This window comes from Varanus komodoensis, unplaced genomic scaffold (genome assembly GCF_004798865.1).
Source record: "Varanus komodoensis strain SLA01 unplaced genomic scaffold, ASM479886v1 scaffold24, whole genome shotgun sequence".
Lineage (NCBI taxonomy): Eukaryota > Metazoa > Chordata > Lepidosauria > Squamata > Varanidae > Varanus > Varanus komodoensis.
In genome coordinates this window covers 553,633-578,231 of record NW_025335641.1, presented here as the reverse complement: position 1 = coordinate 578,231, position 24,599 = coordinate 553,633, and the positions used below count along the sequence as shown (strand labels likewise).

The window sequence follows — 24,599 nt, the reverse complement described above, 5'->3', positions numbered from 1 at the left end:
TCTCTCTCTCTCTCTCTCTCTCTCTCTCTCTCTCTCTCTCTCTCTCTCTCTCTTCACACACACACAATTCCACACACCCTTTTTGTGGGGGGGGGGGGGAGAGTTTTGGGATTCTTGGGAAATCAAACTTAGATCCTGTAGCTTCCAGTCCATGGAAGGGCCAATCAGATCCAAGCACAACTCCAGTTCTACTTCTAATCCATTCCTAATGGTAGAGCTTAGGCATGTGAAATGTAAAGAATTTCTGTTATATAGAGGAGGCTCCCATGTTGCCATTGTCACCCCCAAACACTAACATAAAATAGAAGAAAGAAGTTAGAAAATGCAACTCAAAGTACTTATCCTCCCTTTGATAGTGCTGAATTATGAGATCCTCATGCCATCTAGTGGTTCTTTTGGGTTACTCACCCCACTTTGACTCAACATGTTTTGCCAGTTGATTTGCAGGTTCACAAGCATTTCAGGCAACTTGATCCATATTCTCATCCACCTCTTTTTAGTTCAGAATCATATTATTTTAAATGCTACAGAACTGCAGACACCAATTTCCTCAGCATGCCTATAGGTAACCAGGCTCTCCCCAAGGTATCTGCTTTTGGGTGTATGATAGACAGAGGTATACTGATCCCAGCAGTAGTGGAGCAGATAGTCCAATTTTCATGCAGGATGGGGAGAAATTCAAAGCTTTTCATGATTCTGTGCTTAAACTAGCCAATGCAGAGTGAACATGCAACACTATTTTTCCCTCATTCCTTCTAACTCTTCCTTATTTAAAGAAAGATGTTATTTCAGGAAAAAAGTAGCTTGCCTCCCTCCTGCGAAACACAGGAAGTTCCAGCAAGTCTCCTGATAGATAAAATGTTACTAGAATTACATACACATGGTGGGGGGTGGGGGTAGATATAAACTCTTAGCAGTGCACAAATCCTTCAGAGGTTCACATCCTATAGCATGAGTCCTAAAACTACAGCCCAAGGGCCAGATACAGCCCACCATGGTCATTTACCCGGCCTGCCTCAGAGCTTTTGGACTCATTCAGAGAAAGCGATCTCTGAGAGAGTCTGAAAGCTCTGAGCTGGCGCATGCGTTCTCTGAAAGCAGAGAGCCAACACACGCCAAATTGTAACAGCTCCCTTCAACTGCGCGTGCACCAGCTCTTCCCCCCTACTGCACATATGCGTTGGCTCTGAATACAGAGCAGGAATATGGAGCAGGAATACAGAAGAGAAGAGTGCGGGAGAGAGAGAGAGAGAGAGAGAGAGACGAAGACACTAAAAAAGGTAATAAAAATATTACTTTTTAAATCTGTTTTTAACTAAGTGAGCCACATCCCCGGGCTGCGAGCCGAGCCACAGCCGCCTTGCCAAGCATGGGGGCAAACAGGCTGAGACGGAGTGGGGCTGCCCCTCCCGCGCCTCCACCGTGACCTTCTCTGGGCAAGCGGCTGCCATGCTTTCTTCTCCCACGGCAGGGAGAGGCAGGAGGTGCCCCTCTCGGCCAACCGCAGCCCCATCCCTTGCCTCCCCTCACCTTGGGAAGCAGCCATCACCTCCCTCCCCATGGCCCTCTCCCAGCCAGGGGAGCCACCCCGCACTCATCTCTCTTGCCTCCTGCTCCCGCTCCCCCTCCTGGAGCCAGGCGAGCACCTGCAAGGGGACCTTCGTCCGGCAGTGAAGCGGGGAGGTGGTGAGGAGCCTGGAAGGCCTTGACTGAGGTGAGCGTGCCCTCATGGCTCTTCCTCGTGTCGTGCTCTCCCTTTCGGCAGGCGGTGCAAGGTCATCTTGGGCTTCTGCTGCAGCCTGAGCAATCAGAGCAACCATTTTAAATTTTTGATTATTTTTAATTAATTTTAATTTTAACTAATTTTTAATGTGCAGTGTGCATAGGAATTCATTCATATTTTTTCAAACTACAATCTGTCGGCCTCCCTCAACAGTCTGAGGGACAGTGAACTGGCCTCCTGTTTAAAAATGTTGAGGACCCCTGTCCTATAGCCATGCAAATGTTTATACAAGTTCATGGAAGAGCCTGAGGTATGTCAAGAGTTACATTACTGTTTAATTGATCTACTGTTTGGGGACCAGGGCAAAAGATCCTCCCATAATGCTACTCATGAATCAAAATAAGGCACAGACACTGTCATTTGTTTTACAACTGAACACCAAAAAACCTTGGGAAAAGAAGCAAAAGGCAGAAAATAAGAGATGAGCTGTCAGCGGTACTTTATATTCAGCCAAGCTGAGTAATGTTCCTTTGCTGGTGTTCTTGCTGAGTTGAAGACGAAGTAACTGCCCAGCAATCCTTAGTCTTCTGGATAAGACATCAGTCAACCTGACCATCCCTTGTCTCTGCAGCCACAAGGCCACTGACCCTTGCAGAAGAGGACTTTGTAGCAGGAATGGGGGAAGCAAACTGGATCTCTAGTCCTGTAGTTGAACAAGTTTTGCTTGGGCAGTCTGAGAACAAGAGGATGCATCAGGCTGGTGTTAAGTGATGATCCTGAGTATCCTCTTTCCCCTGTTTCAATTTAATCTGGAAACGTCTTGCTTGCTTGCATCTGTTCTTTCTAAGGTAGAAAGCACTGGGCCATGTGGCCAATTGAGGCAGATTCCTACAAAAAGGGACTACAGGAATTGGTAAGAATCTTCTTTTAGTCCATTTTCTATAAGAATTTGCCAAAAATTTCAGATTGCTTCATATTCAACCTGAAAAGAAAGTGAGATTTTAAAAAGGAATGTGGGAAGAAGTAAAACTGGTCCAAGGTTTCGAAACTTTGCCCTTAAGAAGTCTGGGTTGGAATCCCATTGAAACCCTAACCATAGCCCAGTTCAGACATTCTAAAAAGCATTATCAGCAGTGCATGAGTTCTCCAGTCATACTCCTCTTCTCCATAGTGTTTCTCACTCTGTAGAGCTTCCTGTATCCCAGGTTCTCCACACAAGTCCAAAACCTGGAAAATCTATATTCAGCTGTCATGAAGAACCCCTAAGCATAGGCTTTGCTTGGCATAAGTGCCATGCTACATAATAGAAACTTCATTTACCTAATTAGATATTGTTTTGGGACCCTGAGAAAGATGGGCAAAGGACTGGGCACACAACCTGGGATCCCATCTGCTAAGACCAGTCAGCAAAACATGTGCTTAGTGTTACGATTAGCTTCCCACTGCTTAGTCACTGCACTGTCACTGCGCAACAGCAAGCTCCTCTCCCAGAAGTAGTCTACATAAGCTGGACGTCTTTCCTTATTTTCCCTTATGTCTTGTTCAGACTACCTGCTTGAAGGTGGTTTGACTGTCTGTTCCAGCTGATTGAAGCCTGCCTCATAGGCTCATCCACACAGAGTGTTAGATGTGCTTGCTAAACCCTTTGCAAAGCTAGCCAGTAATTTTCTGGTCGATACAGTAAAACCTCCTTGTAAGTAAACCTGGGCCTGGCATACCAATTTCTTGGGATCACTCACTCAAACCTCTAGCCCACATCTCGGGCAATCCCCATCGCACCCCACCTCCTGCCATCCTCCCATGGACATTCCCAGGGACTCTGTGGCAGAAGTACATTGTCTCCCCAATACCCAACACAGTTGTGAGAACTTCTGCACTCACCATGGCTCCCCCGCTTTTTTTCCCACCAGAGGTCACTTTTTGAAATCTCTGCTTTAAAACCTGGTGAAAGTACTCACACAGCATATCACAGGGACTTTTCTGGTTCATTACCCTACCCCCATTTTTAGTGCAAGAATTTTGCAGAAATAGTTTTGAACATTTTAATCAAGTTTTCTTCCACTAAAAGAAAAGAGTAGTTCAAGTGCAAGCTTGCACAGGGCCACAATGGCAAGCCTCACCTGGGCAATGTCCCAGGTGGTGTTTGCTGTCAAAATGAAGCCAGCATCCACCATGGGCACCAACCCAGAAACAGCTGTGAAAAAGTGAGCTGTCAAAAGAAACAAATGGAACCCTGGCTCATAGAACGGGATGGCCAGTAGATCACCCTCTTTGCAACAAGATTTTCTAGGGTTTCGTTTGTTGTGGTGTTGGTAGCTTTCAATCTGACTCATCACATTCCTCACAATTTTCTACCTTTTCCCAAGATTCAAGGTACTTGGAAAATACAAGCCATGCCTTTTACAAGAGTATGGAGTGTTGACAGCTAGCTGTCAAAACTGCAGTTCATTTTAAAAGAGATTTTTGAAAGGGCTAGCCATGGCTTTTTGGCAGGAAAATATGAATTCATGCCTGCATCTGCTCCTGTCAAGAAATCCTGAATGGGTGTTTTATGAATGGAGGTTTATACAAATATTTAGTCTGCACTTGTTGATGATGTATAATTCTTAGCCACCTCTCTCTCTCTCTCTCTCACACACACACCCACACACCCACACAGAGAGAGAGAGAGAGAGAGAGAGAGAGAGAGAGAGAGAGAGAGAGAGAATACACATTCATTTAAACTAATATATATTCAACGCTATGGTGCTGTATTATTTATCTTTCCCTGTATTGTTTCATGTCTATGTTCAATAGTATGGTAGATAAGATGGGACATAACCCTGTTACCGAACTGAGCCACTCAACAGCCGGGGCAAACCCTGGGTGGACCCCAGACCCGAAGCCAAACAGAGCCTGAGACAAGACTTAGAGCTAATAGCAGTTTTATTCTAGTGCACTATGGAATAAACGGAGACAAGGGGGAGATGCTTCCCAAATCAGTCTCGAAAGAGGCACAGAGAACATACATTATATACCCTACGTCATAAACATGTTGTCCAGACACAAAGTAAATTCATTTCCCCATTATTCTTTGTTCTATTTGTTAGTTTACAGAAAACTGTTTATTTATCCAAAGATTCCCCTTCTCATGTGTCTGTTGATTATCTCTAAACTATTCACACCTGCTTTATGTTTCTCATCTACTAGTAATTTATAATACAATTTGCTACTTTTATTGAGGTTTCACCCAGATTCCAACTGGTCCCAGGCTCCAAAGATATTTCCCACTTGCCCTCTATGACATCCAGTTCACACAGGGTTCACTATTCTCCATTCCTCCCCGCTCCCTCCTGGACAGGAAGTACAACATGGCTGCAGTTCTCTGGCTAAGTGGTTAGCCTAAGTGTTGGTGAGAGAGAGTGTGTGTTTCAGGTGTGTTTCGGGTAACAACCCCTATATTGGAATACTTGATATCCACCAGCAGTATCTTCAGTCCAGGGGAACTGTTATCAGGGTCTCTGAAAGACCAGCCAACATCCTGTTGCATTCCCAATCCCTATAATGGCATTGCTACTTCCCACCATTATATGACAGAATCAAATGATGTGACCACAACGTGTAATGAGTTTCTCTGCTCCATACTCTGTTGTCCTTCAAATGTGCCTGGTCTACCTATGAAGCCAAATGAAGCAAGGCATTATATTGTGAACCACAAGTTGGAATCATATAACAGTGCTCTTCATCATTTTATATTTAATGAAAGTGAATCATCAAAAATTGAGTAGGCACAAGTACAAACTTCCAATATTCTGTTGCAATTCATCTCGTCAACAATATAGGCAACAATGTACATTAAAAGAAGTTCATCTTGGAACATGGCATCTGTAATGTATTTGATGAGTTTGGCAATTGTGTGGAATTTCAAACCACTCTGAAAAATGATTGTCACAGGAAGAGGTGAAAAATGCTTAAAATTGACATATGTACCCCTTTCTACTCCAATTTTCAGATAGGTATCTGTATTTAAGATATTTTGATGAGAGAAAACTACTGATATACTTTATTCAGACTCAGGTGGATTGTAAGGCCCCTAGGAAGGCCTCGGCAATTATAAGCGGCCTATAAATACATGTAAATTGTTTTAATAATTAGTATCTTATAGTTTTATATTTATTGTATTTTTATATCTTGCAAGCCATCCTGAGTGCTTGAAGCAATAGAATGGGGTATAAACGTATGTAATAAATAATAAATAATTTGAGGATGGCAATGTTCCGCGAGTTTGCTGAAGTTCTGAGTCATGGTTCAAATGTTAGTCAGGTTTCTCTACCCTATTAAAGCCTACAGCAGCCACTCATGACAAAGTTGTATTGTTCATCTACATTTTGAAGCCAGAAGGCTGCCACAGCTCCAGTGTTTTCAAAGGAATTTATTTGATGAATGAAGAGATAAAAATGTCATTTCTAGACATACTTTAATATGCTTGGTACACTTGTTTTTGTTTTTTCCTCAGCCCCATGTTTCCTAGTTCATAAGTATCTGTTTAGCTCTGTAGAGTTTCTCTGCATTCTGACAAGTAGTGGGTAAAATCAAGATATTTGCACAGAAACAGAAACTTCACCTGCTGGCTTTCTAGCATCTGTTTTCAGTATTTTATACAAACCATGATGATATCATGGAGTTGTTAAATATTAAGCCTTTTCTCTCCCTGAGCTCTAGAAAGTAGGAAAAAGAAGTTATACAGCTGGTAATGGCTGGATGAATTGGGTTTTATGAGCAGCAAATCTGTAAAAGACATTCCTTGAGATTAGCCTAGTGGTAGTTCTTCGATCTGATGTTAAGCTTCAAGTCCATTCAGGTCAATGGAATCTTTTTGCTGCAAAGAGTCAACTATGTCCATGCAGTTCTGTTGTCAATGTTCTGGCAGTCAGTGAAAGGTAGCAGGAAACTGAAAATTTATACAACAGTGACATGTTTTTGAGTCACTCTGCCTGAAAGATCATTAACAGAGAGACAGAAGTGAAAAGTGATGGCATGCTAAAATCTGAGCAACTTAGTTTAATGTAAACCTTTTTGAGCATAGACAAACATCTCAAATCATGTATACAGATCTACTTAGTTAATAACAAAGCATTTGGTGTCTTTTCCTTTTTCCTCAACACTGTAATTGTACATTTTAAAAAAAAAATGACAGAATTCAATCACTTAAAAATGCTGATTGAAGTCTAGAGTTAGACTCAATTCTACAAAGCAAGAACATTGGAAGCAAGTGTAACCCCAATGAAATACTGGTACAGCCCAAAAGGGTGGGACTAAGATAGAGTGGGGCAATAAGAAATTTCAATCAAAAAGAGTGGGAAAGCTGGAGGGGCAGGAGTTGCTGTTGCCACCAAGGCCCTTGCTGACTTGGTCTAGATATAACTCCGTGTTGTGGAGTGAATCCACATAATGAATTCGTGTATATACAATTGAATTGGCGTTTTATTCCAGGGTTTTGAAGATTCTGCACATGCAGCTGACTATTCTGTGTTGTGGATACCTGGACCAGTTGAAGCAGGCATTTTAGATTCTTTTGTCTGAGTGGGATTCAAAAGGATACTTTGCAGCTTTACAGCCAGGTTGTTGCTGTTGTTTAATTGTTGCAGTTGCCAGGGACTTGGGTGAACAGCTTGTAGTATTTTGTTACTATTATAACTGTTCATACTGTTTTGTTATAAAATTGATAATGAGAGGTTCATTTTATATGTACAGCTGTGTTACAATGTTCATTAGTAAGCAAACAGCCCCATAGAACATAACAGTGTCACACAAGCAGATTAGAAGGCACGGCCCTCAGTCAGTAATAACAAATATTGTGCTTGCTTTCCACTTATCCTCCATGCACTCAGGCTTGCCCTTGATCTTTTTCAGGCTCAGATCCAGAGCCTGAAAGTCAGGAGTGCTTGGAAAATCGCCCTACATTCTTCCCTTCCCTTGTATTGCATTACAAAGCCTTTAATTTTTACTGTTCTGCTAGAAAAGTGACTTGTCCCTTCCGTTTGCCGCTTTGAGATCTATTAGGATATTACCAATAAGTGTTCTGATCTTTCCATAAACGTTAGCCTACCTGCAGTGCTCTAGATTATTCATAAAAGTACCAATTATGCAGAAGTTAAAAAATTATCCACAGAAGGAGATGCAGGGGAGAATTCAGCAGAAAAGGCAGTGGCCTCCACAACCTGGTATACTCCAGAAATGGTGAATTCAACTCTCTTCCGCCCCATCCAGAATGGCCAATCGGCAGCAATCCCGGCAGCTAGAGCCCCCGAAATCTGAAGGGCACCAGGTTGGGGAAGGCAAATTTAGATTATTTATTCAAAAGAGTGTTACACAAAGAGAACACAATTATTATATGGCAGGAGTATAGAATCTCTTTCAAAAAAAACCCACGACATTTCAAGGAGACTCAAGAGGACCACTTTTCAGCAGTTGTACCATTAACCTGGCACCTTGTAGATTCCCAAAATCATATAAATTGTTCCCATAGTTTTTTTTTTTTTTTCTAGATCAGGAACTCCAAAGAGTTTGGGAGGCCACAGAGGTCTGTAATTTTAAGACAAAAAAATACATATCACATTCAGTCACCTCAGTTATTTATATAACCTCAAAAATACCAACCAAAGAAAGTCACCATTAATTATAAACTCTTCTGAGAATGAGGCAGAATGATGGAAATCTTTCATGTGGAAGATAATTTTCAAGAAACCAGAGGAAAGTTTTTTAGCTTAGTGCTAGCTTTAGAGCCTCCCTTGAGTTTGACACAACTTTTCCCCCTGCCCCCCAAAAAATGCATGGCCGAGGATACCAGGTTGTCAACATACCTGATTATTTGGTTGTTTATTTAAAAGTTTTGTATCCTGTCCTATACACAGAAGTCTCAGGACGGTCCAACAACAATGGCACCGCATCATATCTGCAATAAAAACCTGACTAAAACTGAAATTCTATCGTAAAATAATGGGAAAATTAAAAGGGGTTGGCCTGGCCTGGCACCAAAAAGACTAAAGTGTTGGCATGAGGCACACCTCCCTGGCAAGCATGTTCCACAGCTGGGATGCTACCACAGAGAAGGCCCTTCTCCAGGTAGCCACTTTCTTAATCTCTTTCAAAGAGGGCTCCTGAAGAAGGACCTCCAACCCAGATCTTAAGAGGCGGGCAGGCACACAGTGAAGGAAACACACCTTCGGATTCTGTTGCCATTTGCAGTAGTTCAACAGGAACTGTTTGGAAGCTATACTACAACTCCTGCCACTGATGAATCCAGTTGCACTGATGAATGAGAAATAGTTGCAGAATGTATTCTCCCCCTGCAGTAATGTGGTTAAATTCCCTCACACACATGCAGCAGTTCTTACTCAAAAAATAGGGCAAAAATTATAAAGGGATCATGAGTAAAACCAAAACAGATGATTTATTAGATAAATATGAATATAAGCATGTGAAACAGCATCAGCATATGCAAATAGTATTGTTCCAAGTAAGAAATGCAGAAAAAGTGAAACAAAAGTATCTAAACTTACTAAACAAAAGTATCTATGGTTAACCAAAGTATTCTGCTTTTAATGCTTAGGTGTGTATCTTCTACTTGGTTAATTACACTGAAATGCAAAAACCACAGATAGCAATCAGCCTACATTCAGTAAACTATCAATACCTATCAATAAACATATAAAACTGAACATTAGGAATTTTCCTTAACAGTAGGTAAGTTAGAAAAATAGCCTTTCGCTAAGCGTAACATGTGCCTCACTGCTGTGAGTATGAGGATATCAATATCATTCTTGAGATCTAGTTCATGAGAATAATTCTTAACAGGAACTATTTGATTCAGAGGAATGCCAAGTTTTTCTTGAAATAACTGCATCTGTAGAGAAAATGAAAGACAATTATCAAGAGAACCATCTTTTTTATGTCCGACTGCTTCCAACAGAAGTTTACCCTGACAATGGTACACTGCTCTTCTTCTTAAATTTGTGATCTGCATGGCACAACAATCCCTCACATACAGCCAGCCCTGGCGAATTATCATGTTATCTGAATCCAGCATACTTCCTGCAGGGTGGTCTATTTTTCATGACCAAGCTGCCCTGAGAAACTAGGTTGTTTTAAGGCTGTTCCCATCCATAATAGGTTGTGCCATCTACAGTATCTGGCAGACCAATCTCACCATGGTCCCTTGCCACACTTGCTAACCCAACCCAGGCTATTGGCTCAGGCATCAATGACCCTTTCTGTGGTTGCTGTGGCTTCTTTCAACTTGCTTTTTTGGAGATAGCTTTTTGCAATCACCAAAGTGACAGCCAGCAACAGCTCCTCCAAAGCAGCATAGCCCTCAAGCAGCAGCCAGCATGGTTTATCTAGTCTTATCTTCATTGTAATTTTTACAATTTTCCTCTTAATATGTTGGAGGCATGCAAGTGTATCCTCTAACCACATAAACTGCAGGACCTTACATTGGAAATGTCCTGTCAGAACAAGTACCATCCATGGACAATGACAATGCCAGGCTTCAATGATGTTACTTTGTTTTCACTTCTCTTCATACCAGGCAGACAAACATAAAATAAAAGCATGAGAATATCTTTGCTTGCAAGAGGGGTAATAAGTAGATCATCCCCTTCACAATGAGACCCTCGAGATTTTACATCTGGACCTGACACATCTCCTACCCTCTTCCTAATCTTCTGGGAAAGTGGAAAACTGCAGCCTGTGAAAAATGCTTGTCATCCATTGGCAGAGCCCTCTCCCCCATGGGCAGTTTGAAAAGGCTGCCAGGGTCTACTGAAGCAGAGACTGTGAGAGCCAGCTGTCCAGTCAGACAATCCCTAAAGAAAATGACTAAAAGGATAAAAACTGTGGCAAGCTGAGAATGGCTTGTGATCACAGTGAAGAAGATACGTACCATGCCAGTACCGGTCAAGCCTAAATGCCATGGGGGACTCGCGGAGGGGCTGATAAGCTTGGCAAGGGACTTTTGCAAATATTGGCAAACAGCTAGATACCCGATAGATTGTCCTATCATGAGCCCAGTCTCTGTTTCCTGTTCTTTAACCAGTTACCTTGCTATAAAAGGGTAAATATTTTGCTAAATCTGTTCATTCTCTGGTGAGAGGCTTTTGGCAAAATACTTCTGGAAGCACTTGAAGTAAACAACATCTACTGTCCACCTGTTAACTGGTAATGGGAGCTTCTCCCAGGTGTTTTATTTATTTTATATAAATTAAATCAGCTGGAAGGTTCTGAACTTCATATCCAGGTCAGAAACCTGCAATTGTGCTCCAATATATCTGAAGGCTGCCCAGGTGAGGATGTTGTACAAAAAATATTACTTCAGAGTTTTCATCGCTGCATACAAGGCTGTATATATCCCTGTCAAAGGATCCTGATTATTTCTGCCAAAACACTTCAAATCTATTTTGATTCGATATTGCCTGTCAAATTTTTAAAAAGCACACGCATTTCAATATTTTAAAGACCCAGAACTGCCAGAAACGGTGTGATAACAAAATAAGCCCCAAATGCTGAAAACAGACTATGAATGAGGCCTCTTTGATTTATTCAGCTGGTCCATTTATTCCATGCAGAAGCCTTTAAGATGTGGCTTGGATAAGCATCCATTCCATTGGGTGGCAAAACAGAATGGAGAAGCAAATATATTCAGTGCAGAGTTACAGGTACATGGGAGTTTATCTCATGTGTCTTGGGCTTCCCATCCAGGTTAGAAGCCTGTGGTTGTACTTCAAGACATCTGGAGTTGTTTGGGTGAGAAAGGATGCTATAGTACCTTGTTCTCAATTCATATTCAAGATAACAAATAACATTTACCTGCTTCACAACTGCTTTGCTTCTGTACACATCTGAAACATCTTCCTCAAGAAAAGAGCAAATTGCATCAACTTTGGTTAGTACAGCAAGCACCGGGATGTCTGTGGAAAGACAAGTTATACAAATGATGCTACTACAAAGCAAGGGTAATTCAGACTCTTGAACTGTGATTAGACATCACCACTGTTTCTTAGCAATACTTTTAATTAAACTTTGTAGAGCTGTGTTTTACAGAACTATGTGTGAAATATTCACTTTCACTGGAGTCCTGTGGCAAGTCAAATGTTCAGCACTTTGAATGGTGAACAGACTAGTCCTGAGTTTATCTGTCATTACCATAAATCCCTCATCTACTTGGTAGCAGGCTGTCCAGTCAAGATAGAAGCATTACTCACTTTGTGCAAGACAACACTAAAATATTGATTTCAGCATTCACAAAACAATTGCATGAAGAACTCACCTAGGATTTTGGTTTCTTTCCGAATCTGTCTCAACTTTTGTTCCATCTTGTCAGACAGAATCTCTACTGTAGACCCATCAATAATAAGCACAACACAGTGAATCTGGTCTTTCAAAGATGGGTTCCTGACATAGCCTGGAGCATTTGGCTGAATAACAGCACATGGATTAAACTGAAATGGGAAAAATAATTGAGGATGCTTAGGACAGGAACAGATTCCTACAGGGAAGTTCCTTGAAAAGACCCAGCAACTAAACATGTATAACAACACATGAAGATACAGAATATATTTGTGTCCTAAAGAGAGACAAACTCCTTATGGGAAACACAGGGCCAGTTCACCCATAAAGCAGTGTCAGGTGCCCACATCAAGGGGTAACTACTCTGCCAGCCACTCTCTTGCTGTGATATTTTCTGTAATGAGCTGCCCAGCTTTTACTTCCCCTCTGAAAGTCTGCAACAGGTTTGACTGACATGAGAACTAGCCAGTTTCGTAAATCATGAAGATCCTGCAAGACTCACAAGGTATTGCAACTCTCCATTTTTCTGGCATGGTGATGACAAAGGTGAGGGACCATTGGTGTGCATGCAGGTGGAGAAAGGAACGTGATATAGTGCTGTGTCTACAAGTATAAGACATTGAAAGTGAGGAGGAGAAATGTAGAGGCAGGAAGCCGCACATGTTATCCACTTCAGGAAGGAGGTACACCTGGAGCTGGAGCTGGATGTTTTATACATTTCAGTACCTGGTTAAAACTTTTTAATTTACCCATTATTTTAGTTGTTCAATAGGAGGCTATGATTTTATATCAGTGTTTATTCAGATGATAATTGGCTAGTGGTGGATTGTTTAATATATTACACATTTTAAAGTATTTACTTTTTTAATTGTTTAGATTACTCAAAATTTTAGTATTATTGTGAATATGTTAATGGTTCTGTTTTAAGCTTTTTAAAATTATTGTACACTGTTCTAAGAGCAATTGCTAAAGAACTGTATACAAAAACTTTAAATAAATGAATAAATAAAATAATGGCATACTCTTGGGAATTCTGGATTGTGATTGCCTTTTACGTTCATTCCTTTTCCGTAAACTCTACCCCTTGTTCTTCCCCCTCCATTTTAGCTTGTTGGTCCTCTATTTCATGCACTTTTAAATAAGCTCAGTGTATTTATTTGGCTTCTTTGAAGGGATCTGGTGCTAACGTCAGTACCCAGACCATGTGGTAGACCACTGAGGGGGCAGCTATGAAGCTTTCTGTGCAGGGTGACCAACCATCCTTTAGCGGGACAATAACAGAGCAATATGTTACACCCTAACATGCTAAAGACAGTCAAAACTATGGCAAGGGATTAAACACACACACAGAAGTAGATTGATACTTATGCATTCAACCTGGAGTAGTGTGCTCAGTTTTGGGCCCCTCATTACAGAAAGGATATAGCCAGGTTAGAGTCAGTGCAGCGTAGGGCCACAAGGTTGGTGGCCAGTTTGCAGGGGATGCCGTATGAGGTGAGACTGAGGGAACTGGGTCTCTTCAGCCTGGAGAAGAGGAGACTCAGAGGGGTATGTTGGCGACATACAGGTATGTGAGGGGATGTCACATGGAGATGGGTAGAGACCTGTTCTCCCCTGCAGAGGAAGGCAGGACGTGCTCCAGCGGAGCAAAGCTCAGGGAGCCAAGGTTCCATTTGGATGCCAGGAAGCACTTCCTGACAGTCAGGACCCCGAGGGTGTGGAATGGGCTTCCACGAGAGGTCGTTGAGGCCTCATTGGTGCAGGTGTTCAAGGAAAGGCTGGACGTTCACATGGTGGGCATGTTGTGAGCGGAGCCGGCTGGTGCCGGAGGTCAGACTAGATGGCCCGGGAGACCCCTTCTGACTCACTCTGTTTCTATGTAACCTTGTACAGGCTGTTCTGTGAACAACTTCCCACATTGTCTCAATGATGTTTAGCATGGGATGGAAGGCCACAGAAAAAGAGGTTAGGTAGCATCGTGGGAGGGATATTCCACATGAAGCATGCAGAACTGTCTTCATGAGACTTGTCTATGAAAAGTTGTCCTTACAGAAATACACATGTGGAAGGCAGTCCTTATTGTGCGTCATGTCACAAACCACAGCTGCTGTGTAGCTGGTGTGGGAATGATGGCAGCAATTCTGAACTCTGCATCAACTAGCAAGTAGATAGAAATCCAAAACAGAAATTCCAGAATGAACATTTCCTTATCTAGATGGTGTAACACGGAGTTAGGTGATGCCCACCTACCTGGTATCGATCTGGAATGTGGCCTTTTAAAATGTTGGGCACATCACCAATGTTCAGACCAGTTCCTTCCTTTTCTTCTAATCCCATGCTGTCACAGAAGATAATAGGCACTGGCTTCCCATCTTCACTTTGAACTTCATAGTTCCTATACTTTTTTTTTGAAGGAAAATGAAAATACCACTTCATTTTCTCTTTTATATTTGTGAGGAACAAATAGCAGCTATTAGTCAGAATTGTAACTTCTTGGGTGTTTTGAAGTTGTGCAAAATCACAAAAGTGTTGTTATTGTATAGGTTAATAAGAAGGTCCAGTAAGGTTGTTGGCATTTACTCAGAAGATAAACTAGTGCCTTTAAGAATTATTTATCTAAAATGCAGCCATGAAGGTACAAGAAAAAATTTCCTGCAGTATCCTGATCTACATGTTTGCTGATTAAAATGGTTCAGGGTTAGGGCTAAGCTTGAATCCCTTTGTACCCCTTTCTAAAACAAATGAGCAGGTACATCACCCAGGACAGTGACCAGCTGAGGCGTCCAATTTCCACACACTTCCAAAGTTGCACAACTGTCCTTAATTTAAAAAAGAACCCTATGGGTTTCCTAAACAGTTTTCCAAGCACTGGCAGCTCCTTCAAAATGCTCCTAGAGGGCCAGGTGTCAAGTCAGCTTTCATGATCTCCAAACAAGGACAGCAAAGGGTAGAGGAACAGAAAAGCAAGTCAAACACAGGTCACAATTATGGCAGGGAGAGGAAAATAAGTAGGTCTTACTGCAGGGTCCTCTGGGATACCCATAGAAGAACTGAGAGGAAAGAAAATGAAGGGTAGGACAAAGAACCCAATGTGAGTCCAAAGTTGGGTGTACCATGAGTTTATTACACCAGGTAATCTCAGCAACACACTTCCAAAGGAGATTCTTGCCCTCTAGATACCTTGAAAGGTTTGGGAACTTTTGCTGAAGTTTTAATGCCTGCTGCCAGAGAGAACACATTCACACACACACATACATGGCACTTATAAAGCAAAGAAGAGCTTATTCAGAAGAAAATATAGAACAGGTACAATGTTTGCCCAGACAGCAAATATTCCTGCTGCAGCCCAATCATATTCCCCATTTCCAAGGAGGTGAAGAGCCCCCTGCCTAATAGCTTTATACATAGAATGAAGCACGCAGAGAAAGTCCAACTCTCTTGCTTGTCTGCCAGTTTTACTACACCATAGTCTCTCAACAGCAGTCCCTTGCTTGCACAGGAAGGGCACAAGTATTCCACATACCAGGCTGGGTCGCCAGGTTTGTGTTTGAAACATGCCCCCTACCATTTTCAAGGTCGCTGGTTCTTATACTGTCTCTCTCTGTACTGGGTTGTGTGGAACTGGGAAGGTTTCCACTGTATCTCAGACTAATTGTTTGATGGGTTCATGACTGTGATATCTACTACTGTCTCCTATGTGACCATGTCTGTTTTCTAGAGTACTTTCTCTGTCAATGGAGCAGTTTCCAAGTACTGACGCTTCTTTCCCTCATTTCTTGGCGACTCATTGTTCTCCCTCAAAAAAGGGCTCCATCTTCCAGGGTCAATTTGCCTAATCTCTTCAAGGGGAAATCAGTTCAGGTTATGCCTGACCTTTTCTCTGCAAGAATTCCAGAATTTATTATCCATCGCCCAGTCCTTTGCTCACTTCTTCTGAATTCCAGCTTACCCAGCACATTCTATGGCCTGGGACCCTGTCCTTGTGGTGCTAATATTGATATGAATTATATACATGCACTACAAGTCAGTCACAGAACAACCAAACAGCAGTGGCTTATTGCCAGTGTGAGTCCTCATGCTGTTCAGTAAGACAGGATCTGGGAGACAGAGAGGCAAATTAACATAATATCGACCACATACTCCTTACGGGATTCAATTTTAATGCAAGGCTTCTAATGTACACAATTACTATTTCGATCCCATGTTCTTCAAATTCTGAGTCACTCTGAGATTCTGGCCAGGAAGCACAGTAATGGTCTACCAATAAATCAATGAATAAACCACAGTTTTGTTTCTATTGCAGTAGATATTTCAATATGCAGCGTTCACTTAAGTTCAAACGGAACTCCTGCTTGGTAGGTAAGGATGAGGCTGGACGATGGGTTAATTTTACATAAGTTTGACAGTAGAATTGTCAATAAAACAAGTACAAAGAACCAAACTTTGCAGAGAAATGTCTCTGAAACATTTGGAAAAATACTTATCAAAATATTCAGGACTAGAAAGTACTTTAATCTTAGATTAGAAGTTTAGAGTTACCTGCATAGTCACACTTGTGGAATCTGAACCTGCTATGGCATTACTTGTCACATAGCCTTGATAAACAGAATTCACGGAGTTGAAAAAACTGGACTTCCCTGCTCCAACTGGTCCAAGGAACAGAATGCGAAACTTTGGCACTGAATTCCAGGAGGGTTTGAAATTCCTTATTTCATTCATCAGCTTTTCTTTTCCCCTATTGAGACAGAAAAATACCTCTATGTGTATTAACCAGTTATGTGCATTAAAACATCCCTGAGCATATTCATGTATGCATGTATACAGGCAAAAATAAAAAAGAAGGAAACCCTTGTTACAAATTAGGAGGGAGAAAGGCTGTAACAATCAGGGAAAGAAAAATAACTTGATAAAAACCCACTAAGAACTTTAATAAAGTTGTTTTTCTGTTCCCACTACCCACTGTTTAAAATAATTGAGTGAAAAACTTTGTCATACAAAAAAGGAAGTAGTAGTAGTTAAGAATAAAACTTTTTCCATTTTAAGAGAAAGTTAAGGTGCTTAAAAATTTATTCATGCACCAAGAAGCACAAGAATTGAAACTGAAATTGCCTGTCCTTAACATTGCACCACGAAAGGCTTCTAATGTACATATTAGAAGGTAAGGACAGGAAACCTGGAACCCTTCATTTATCTTGGAGTTCAGCTATCCCAGACCACACAGTTAACTGTTAGACATGACAGGCATTGTAGTCCAAAGTGTGTTGAGAATACCAGATTGCTTACTCAGGATGTAAACAGGAATCATATACCATACAGGCAGGATTCACCTCCTTTTGTTTGCTGACTGTTACCAAAGGAAATTGTAGGTGTGTGATGCTTAGTTGTAAGTACAACTAAACATATGAAACTCTTGGCTTACTCCAGTTTAGGTGAGGTGCCTTAAGTTACCATTACCATGCTTCCTGCTAAATGAAGAAATGTGCATGTGTTCCAGACAGCATAACCAAGCAAAAATGATGTTTTTTTACTCTACCTGATGTAAGGCTGTCAGAATGATGACTATGCAGAAGCTGAAAGGCTCAGAAACACTGCATTCTCCACCAAGACGTAACCCAAAAGTTGCTCTCCAAGTTTGTTGAAATACAACTTCCATACTGGTTTAGGTGATGGGACTTATAATAAATACTTCTGGAAGGCACCACCACCCAGATGTGAAAGCTGCCTTAGTTCATCTAAAGCCACTTGAAATGACATCAGGATCTTTTTCACTTTCAAAGTCACAGCTTGTAACCCAAATATGTTCAGATTATTCACCTACCCAGCTGTCCATTCAATCATCCTGTATGGATTTTGCAGCAGAGCACCCACACCTAATGGAAAACATCAGAAAACTATGAGAATCCAAATCAACTGGCTTTGGATGGGAATTATTTTCTATTTATTTCAACTTACCTTCAACTCGATAAACTTCACATTCCAAAAGAGCCCCACCATTTCCAAACAAGTCCTCTGCATGGAATGCATAGTTGGCAATATTAGCATTTGCAAAGACTGTTGCAGTATTTTGATGCATGAGTACAAGTGCTCCAGCTCCAAAGTTAGGGCCTGAGGCAGAATTGTCATATACAGCCTGATTTGCAGATTTGAATGGGAATTTTAGTGGGCTAGGCTCCTTCTCACTCCCTTTCAATCTAAAGAGAAAACTTTTGTCATCATATACATATGTCCCACGTGAAGTATAACTCTCAGCAGAAAAGCCTCCGAAAATGTAGCCACTTGAATTGTATGCCACAGCTACAGTGGGGCCTTGTTGATTGCATATGTTATGAAATGCGCTAGCAGTGAAGCCATGCACAGTTGCCTTGAAGAGGAGGCTCAGGTTATCACACTCCAATAACTGCAGTAGCACTTTTTTCTCCTCTTGGGTCAGTCTGGATTTGACATCAACCATGGTTAATCTAAAAGAGAAAGAGGACAGAGATAGTTGTCAGGTTGGATACATACATCTTAATTTGCATTTCAGCAGCACTTGGAATATGTGCTGCTGTGCAATAGAATCCAGCACATACCTACTCTGAAGGAAACCTCAAAAGGTGTTTGTCCTTGGTGCCTAGGATCGCAGCCTTAACTGCACATTGGACAGTGCCCATTGAAACATCAAGGATAGCCAAATACTTCCATACTGAAACTAGGTCTGCAGGGGCACCTCAGCCCATCACAGCTGAAATAAGCCACAGTGACCTGTGGTAATCGTGCAAACCAACCCACAGTGACTGTTGTCCAAATTTGCGATGCTAAATATTGGAGACAAATTTCACACTTTCTCCAGCAAGACCAATCCTTGATTACAGCACACTCCCATTAAATCTGTTTCAAGCTGTTTCTAGAGCTTAGCGGTTAATCTGGTGACAGGCATTACTACACCAGTTTAACATTTTTTCTTCTGGCTTAAGAGAATTGTGGAGCAATGCTGTGCCACCTGGTAAGTAGAACTCAATCTTGTAAACTTACATATTAATCTTCTCTTCTTGGAAGGATAAAATTAGATTGCAATATTAAAATATGTACACAATTTTTCACTGTCCAGACCTCAAACTGGAGGTGTGCACAGGGCTTAGCCTACCTGAGAATATACCACATCAGGGAAATATAATGGGAGTGAAGCATCCTAAACTGCCAGAAATCCATTTCAATCTCACAGTGTGGTTTGCAAAGGGAAAGTTAAGGAAAGCTGGGGCGGGGGGGGATTCAGTCGGTATGGCTCTAAATGTCTATTTTCCTTCAACTAGTGATGATTACAGGAAACCCCAGTTGCTCAAGCAGCTGGATCCTACAAGATATCTACTTGAAAGTGTCCCTCAGAGCCAAAGTAGATGTCAAATTTTATGCTCACTGCTGGATTTTTTCCCCAGAGCAGGTACCAGTTCTCTCATGACCACAGCAATGGAGGAACAGGGAACAAAGGCACACACCACACGATGTCTAATTTGGCCCTATATTCAGTGTGCCCTGCTCCCAAGTAAATGGTCACAAGATTGCAGCCTTAGCCACACCAAACACTTTAGCTGATGACACAAATCACAGCACACTTGGACAATAGTCCCCATCAAGTCCAGACCTCGACTGACATTTGGTGACACTAGCACAGATTTATGCAATTAGTCTGAAATCCTGAACAAACTTCCTAGCGTCTAACTTCCACATGACACAGTAGGCTTTACTTCTGAGGGATAAACTCCACAACAGCAACCTTGTTTGGGAATGAGTTGATTTTTAACACTAATTCATGGGTCGTCAAACTACTATCTGCGGGCTGCATATGGCCCGCCATGCTCCTTTATCTGGCCCGCCTCAGAGCTTTTGGACTCGCTAGGATCTCCGAGTGAGTCCAAAAGCTCTGAGCCGGCAAAGGCATACTCAGTGGGGAGATGGCCACAATCGCAGGCACACTTGTGCAGGGAAGAAAGGTGCGATCGCAGTCGTGCTGGGTGGGGGGGAGATGGCCATGATCACAGTCATGCTGTGGGGGGAGATGGCCGCAATTACACCCGCCTTCCCTGCAACAGCATGCCTGTGATCCTGCCTGCCTTCCCTGCACAAGCACGCCCATGATCATCCCTGTCTTCTCTGCACGATCGTGCTGGGGGAGGGGGGATGGCTGCGGTCGCACTGGTGCAGGGAAGGCGGGTGCAATTGCGATCGTGCTGGGGGAAGGAGGTGGCCGCAATCACGCCCACCTTCCCTGCACAAGCGCGCCAGCAATCGCACCCTTCTTCCCTACACAAGTGCAATCACGTCCATCTTCACCCCCCCCCCAGCACGATCGCAGACATTGTAGCTATACCCCTTGACTATGGACATGCATTTCTCCACCTCGTCTTGGCCTTCTGCTGCAGCCCAGGCAAGCAGAGCAAACATTTTTAAAATTTTAATTATTTTTTTAAAATAATTAATTGTAATTATTTTTAATATGCTGTGTTCATAGGAATTCATTCATATTTTTTTCAAAGTATAGTCCAGCCCCCCAACAGTCTGAGGGACAGTGAACTGCCCCCCTGTTTAAAAAGTTTGAGAACCCCTGCTCTATTCTGTACTGAGGCCCCTGTCTGTAACTTTCACTGCCTATTCATCCTTTGCGAATGGATCAGTTACTGGGAAAGAAAATTACAAGCATAGGCAGAGCCATCCAGATTGGGACAACTCTGGGGGTGTGGAAGGGGTGGGTTAGAAATCTAATCAATCAATCAATCCAGTATTATTGCCTGATTGATTGACTGATTGATTAGATTTCTAACCCACCCCAATAGCCATATGGCTCCCTTGGCAAGCTGCAACAACAAAAATACATAATAAAATACAATATAAAAACAGAGATTACAAAAATAATAAAACATTAAAACCAACATAAAATGTGCAGCACTTATAACATACCCCACAGTTAAAATACTGCTTAAAACAAATTAACAAAGCACCATTGAAATAAAAAGGTGTTTGCTTGATGCCTGAATGCAGAGAATGTAGAGAAGGCCAGGCAAGCCTCCCTGGGGATGCTGCCCAATCTGATTGGAGAGGTGGAGGCCAGGTCAGCAGAGATGGAGCCAAGGGATCATAGGAGGCAGAACAGTCTTTGAATCCCCAACAGGCATTAACTCATAACACAGAAAGGAAGAACTGAGGCGCATTCACTGTAAGGCTGCATGCAAAAGGGAGAAATCACAGTCTCACAAAGGCACATTCTCTTGTCCCAGGAACAACTTCTATTCCACGGAGATTCATAAATGTGCAGCACAACCAAAGAAAAAGCAGGATGCTGCCATACAGAGTCACATACCCAGGGCCATAATGGGCCTCAATTCACATACAATAGACACATGCATGCACACTACAAGAAAGCAAGCATAAGCAATATGCAATAATATTTCAAATACATCTTCCATACATCTTTTAGGGGAAATCATCCTCTATGCTTTCCTGGAAGCAAATGCCTTCTATCTCTCCCATGCTAGAAAAAAGAAATACAGCATACAGAAACAGAAAACATGTAATTACATACCTCAAAATGAAGGGTTTTATACTTCCTCATTCCCATAAGGCCTGGGCTGTTAACAAGAGATTAACTTTCACCCTGTTCACCATATGCATGATGCAAATTTTCAATTTTTAATATGATATTCATGGTCTTTATGTGTGCATGGGGAGCAGGGCGACACCTATCAGCAGTGAGATCAGAAGGAAACTTAGGGAAGGGAAATTTAATTTAATTAAAACATTTCTATGCTGTTATTTGCAACAAGCCTCAGGACGGCTTACAGTGCCGGGACGTATTCTTCCTTCCAAATCATAATTAACTGCCCCATTCCAATTGTCCTGTATTTCCTTAAGATCAAATTAATAAAACTAACCCAAGCCTTTAGTCGACTAGATAACAACTCTGGACTTCACAGCAGTGACGTCAAGTAGTCACACACACAAGCGAGGCGGGAACACAGAAAGAGGGAGGGGGGAGCGGTCTCTTTCCTTAAAGCTTGAATTCTTAAGTGGGGCTAAACATTTAATTAGGTGAGACTTACCTCTTAACAGATCTGCATAGGATTTCTCTATGCACCCATTAAGCATTACCACCCCTCTTAAACGCCTTCGCTCTTAAACGTATACACACACCAATTTAGCCAGGATATGTAAGGACGCCGAGAATGCAGCGCGTCAGTATGCAAAGCAAAGAAGAATCTGCCGAGGGGAGAGCAAGGAAAATTCTCATTCCTGGACCATAAAGAGAGCCACATGTCCGACACATAGAACAGCCGCGGCTTCGCTTTCTCTAAAAGGGATTTTAAACTAGCCCAAACTCTTACCGCGGTTGATCTTGCGTTCCCGTAACTGCTGCCACGCAACCTTCTCAAGTTCCCGAAGATGCCGGCAGCATTTGCAAATGGAGAAACGAAAGTGAAATTGAAGAGATTTCCAGGAAGCGGTTCTCTTTCTTTGTTCGCAGTTCTCAGAATTAGGTTTACATTTGAGTCTGCTAGAAGCCTCGCTGAAACCTGTCTTACAAAATCTTTTCGACAATGGGAGCTTCTTTGCTGGAAATGCAAGGAAGTGGATGGGAACTTGGGATGGGAACTTGCCATATATGCAGTAAGGACATGCAGTTAAAAAATGTATGCTGAAATACAGAGAATTCTGAAAATTAACATTCCTTTGAACGCTAGGGATATGCTACTGAGTACTTTGCCAGAAACTCATCCAAGAAATATGAAAGAATTATTTAACTATATGATAACAGTAACTAGTGTTAAAATTACTGCAACACGGAGAACAGTTGATTGCCCATCTAGTGAAGATTGGAAAAATAAATTAGCAGAATACGCAGTGATGGGGGGAATAACCATATAATTATATATAAACAGAATATATTTATTCTATTTATGTATAATGATATAAACAGAAGATAAAAGCAGGATACAAATAAATAAGGTGCTGCATCAGCAAAATTATATTCAATATTTCATGTGTAAAAAGTAGCCCAAACCCTAACTATCCTGCCAAATTTTTTGCCTAAGTGGATGCTATTCTTCCTTAGAATTCTAATCTGGATTAAATTACAGTTACTTAACAAAGAATCATTCTTGCCACTTTAATGTCTATTCGGCAGATTTGCAGATTCTACTGGATCCCTTTACCAACTAAATAATTTGGGTACTTTGACCTGAAATTTTGCCCTGCCCTTTGCTAACCCCTTTCACCAGGTCATCTATGAACAAGCTGAAAAGCACTAGTCCCAAAAACCAAAATCTATGGATGAACCCAGTTTACATCCCACCCTTCTGAGCACTGAGCATTTACTCCAACTCTGATCTCTGTTGTTTACTCAGGATGTTGATTGTCAGCAATTTTGGGGTGGGGGGGAGTGTTGTAACCCCCCTCTTAATCGAACATGCAGCTAGGGCATGGCTCGTCACAGGTAAGAAGCATGATCAGAGTGTCCTGTTCGCATAAGAACAAGAACCCCAACGAATGTGCACGCTACGCAAGGCTGACCACAAAGCAGCCTTTGTTGCTACACTCCAGCATAACGTCACGCCCTGTACACTCACTCGCTTGCTTGCTTTAGCATAAAAAAAAGTGTGCGAATGTAGCTCAGTGGATTTCCCCTATTGTTCGCTGTTATTCAAGCACCTGCATAGCCGTCCGTGTAAAAGAGTATAAAAATCCTGCCTTCGATCTGCTCAGCACCACACTCTCACGAGTGCGTGGTCCCTGCCGGCAGGTAAATAAATCTCTCGGTAATTCCAACCAGTCTCTGGTCTCGTCTGTAAAATCGCCCCACAACATTTGGAGGCCCCAGCGAGATGTTGAGACTATCGGTCTTGCCTCCCCCCGACACCAGGGACGAGCCCATAGGCATCTTATGCCTCTACCCCAGTTCGGTGGGACGTCTGACTAGCCGAGAGAGGAGTAACCGGTAAGTGCGCACGGCGGTTACCCGCCATCTGTTCTGAATATCTGCAGATCTGGTACTGGAAAGAAAAGCCTGCTGGACGCAGCGTAAGGGCTACTTTCTGGTCTGAGGCGAGACGTCGCTTCCGGCCTCAGTTCCTGTTTAGATTGTCTGTCTTGACGTCTGTCTTGTTGCCGTCTGTTTTGTTGATGTTTTGTCGTCTGTCTTGTCTGTTTTGTCGTCTGTCTTGTTGGACTGACACTTGGAGTTCTCAGTATGGTTTATGTCCCGTTCTATTGTTGCTGTCTGTGTTTTCTGTCTTGCCTGTTTGCATTGAAATGTGTTGCCCTTTCTGGGAGGTAAGCGTAGGCCAGAGTGGGTTTGGGGGTTCCTCAGGAAATAGAAGCTCCCCACGCAGCCGCACCAATCTGTCCTCTTCAGGGCAGGGTTGAAAGCAAGGGCGTGGATGGGTGTTCTTGCCCCTGAGATGAGAATGTGTGAACCTGGCTTTGATTGAGAAAGATTCATGAGGTCATTTGCCTGAGCCCAAGCATGGCTGAGTCCAGCTGGGAAAAAGGTGATGATCAGGGCATGAGTGTGTGGGATTTTTCC

At 42.3% G+C, this 24,599-nt stretch overlaps 1 protein-coding gene across 7 annotated transcripts; it reads right to left on the bottom strand.

Moving 5' to 3' along the window:
* Nucleotides 1–6,162: 6,162 nt before the first annotated feature.
* LOC123024595 (interferon-induced protein 44-like) lies at nucleotides 6,163–22,501 on the bottom strand. Of its 7 annotated transcripts, XR_006414957.1 has the most exons (10): nucleotides 22,402–22,479; nucleotides 22,120–22,276; nucleotides 18,002–18,507; nucleotides 17,868–17,919; nucleotides 16,589–16,784; nucleotides 14,300–14,449; nucleotides 12,030–12,201; nucleotides 11,570–11,670; nucleotides 8,926–9,608; nucleotides 6,163–6,696 (listed from the first exon to the last, which is right to left on the bottom strand). XR_006414957.1 is itself a non-coding variant. In XM_044432528.1 (9 exons), exons 3-9 carry the CDS (start codon nucleotides 18,498–18,500, stop codon nucleotides 6,688–6,690), a joined length of 1,179 nt encoding a protein of 392 aa, XP_044288463.1. In that variant the 5' UTR covers nucleotides 18,501–18,507; nucleotides 22,120–22,276; nucleotides 22,402–22,479; the 3' UTR covers nucleotides 6,163–6,687. The 7 variants fall into 7 exon arrangements, 6 of the variants coding, with proteins under 6 accessions (XP_044288463.1, XP_044288464.1, XP_044288460.1 ...); XM_044432528.1 differs by lacking the exon at nucleotides 8,926–9,608; XM_044432529.1 differs by lacking the exons at nucleotides 6,163–6,696; nucleotides 8,926–9,608 and adding an exon at nucleotides 7,993–8,657.
* Nucleotides 22,502–24,599: the final 2,098 nt, after the last annotated feature.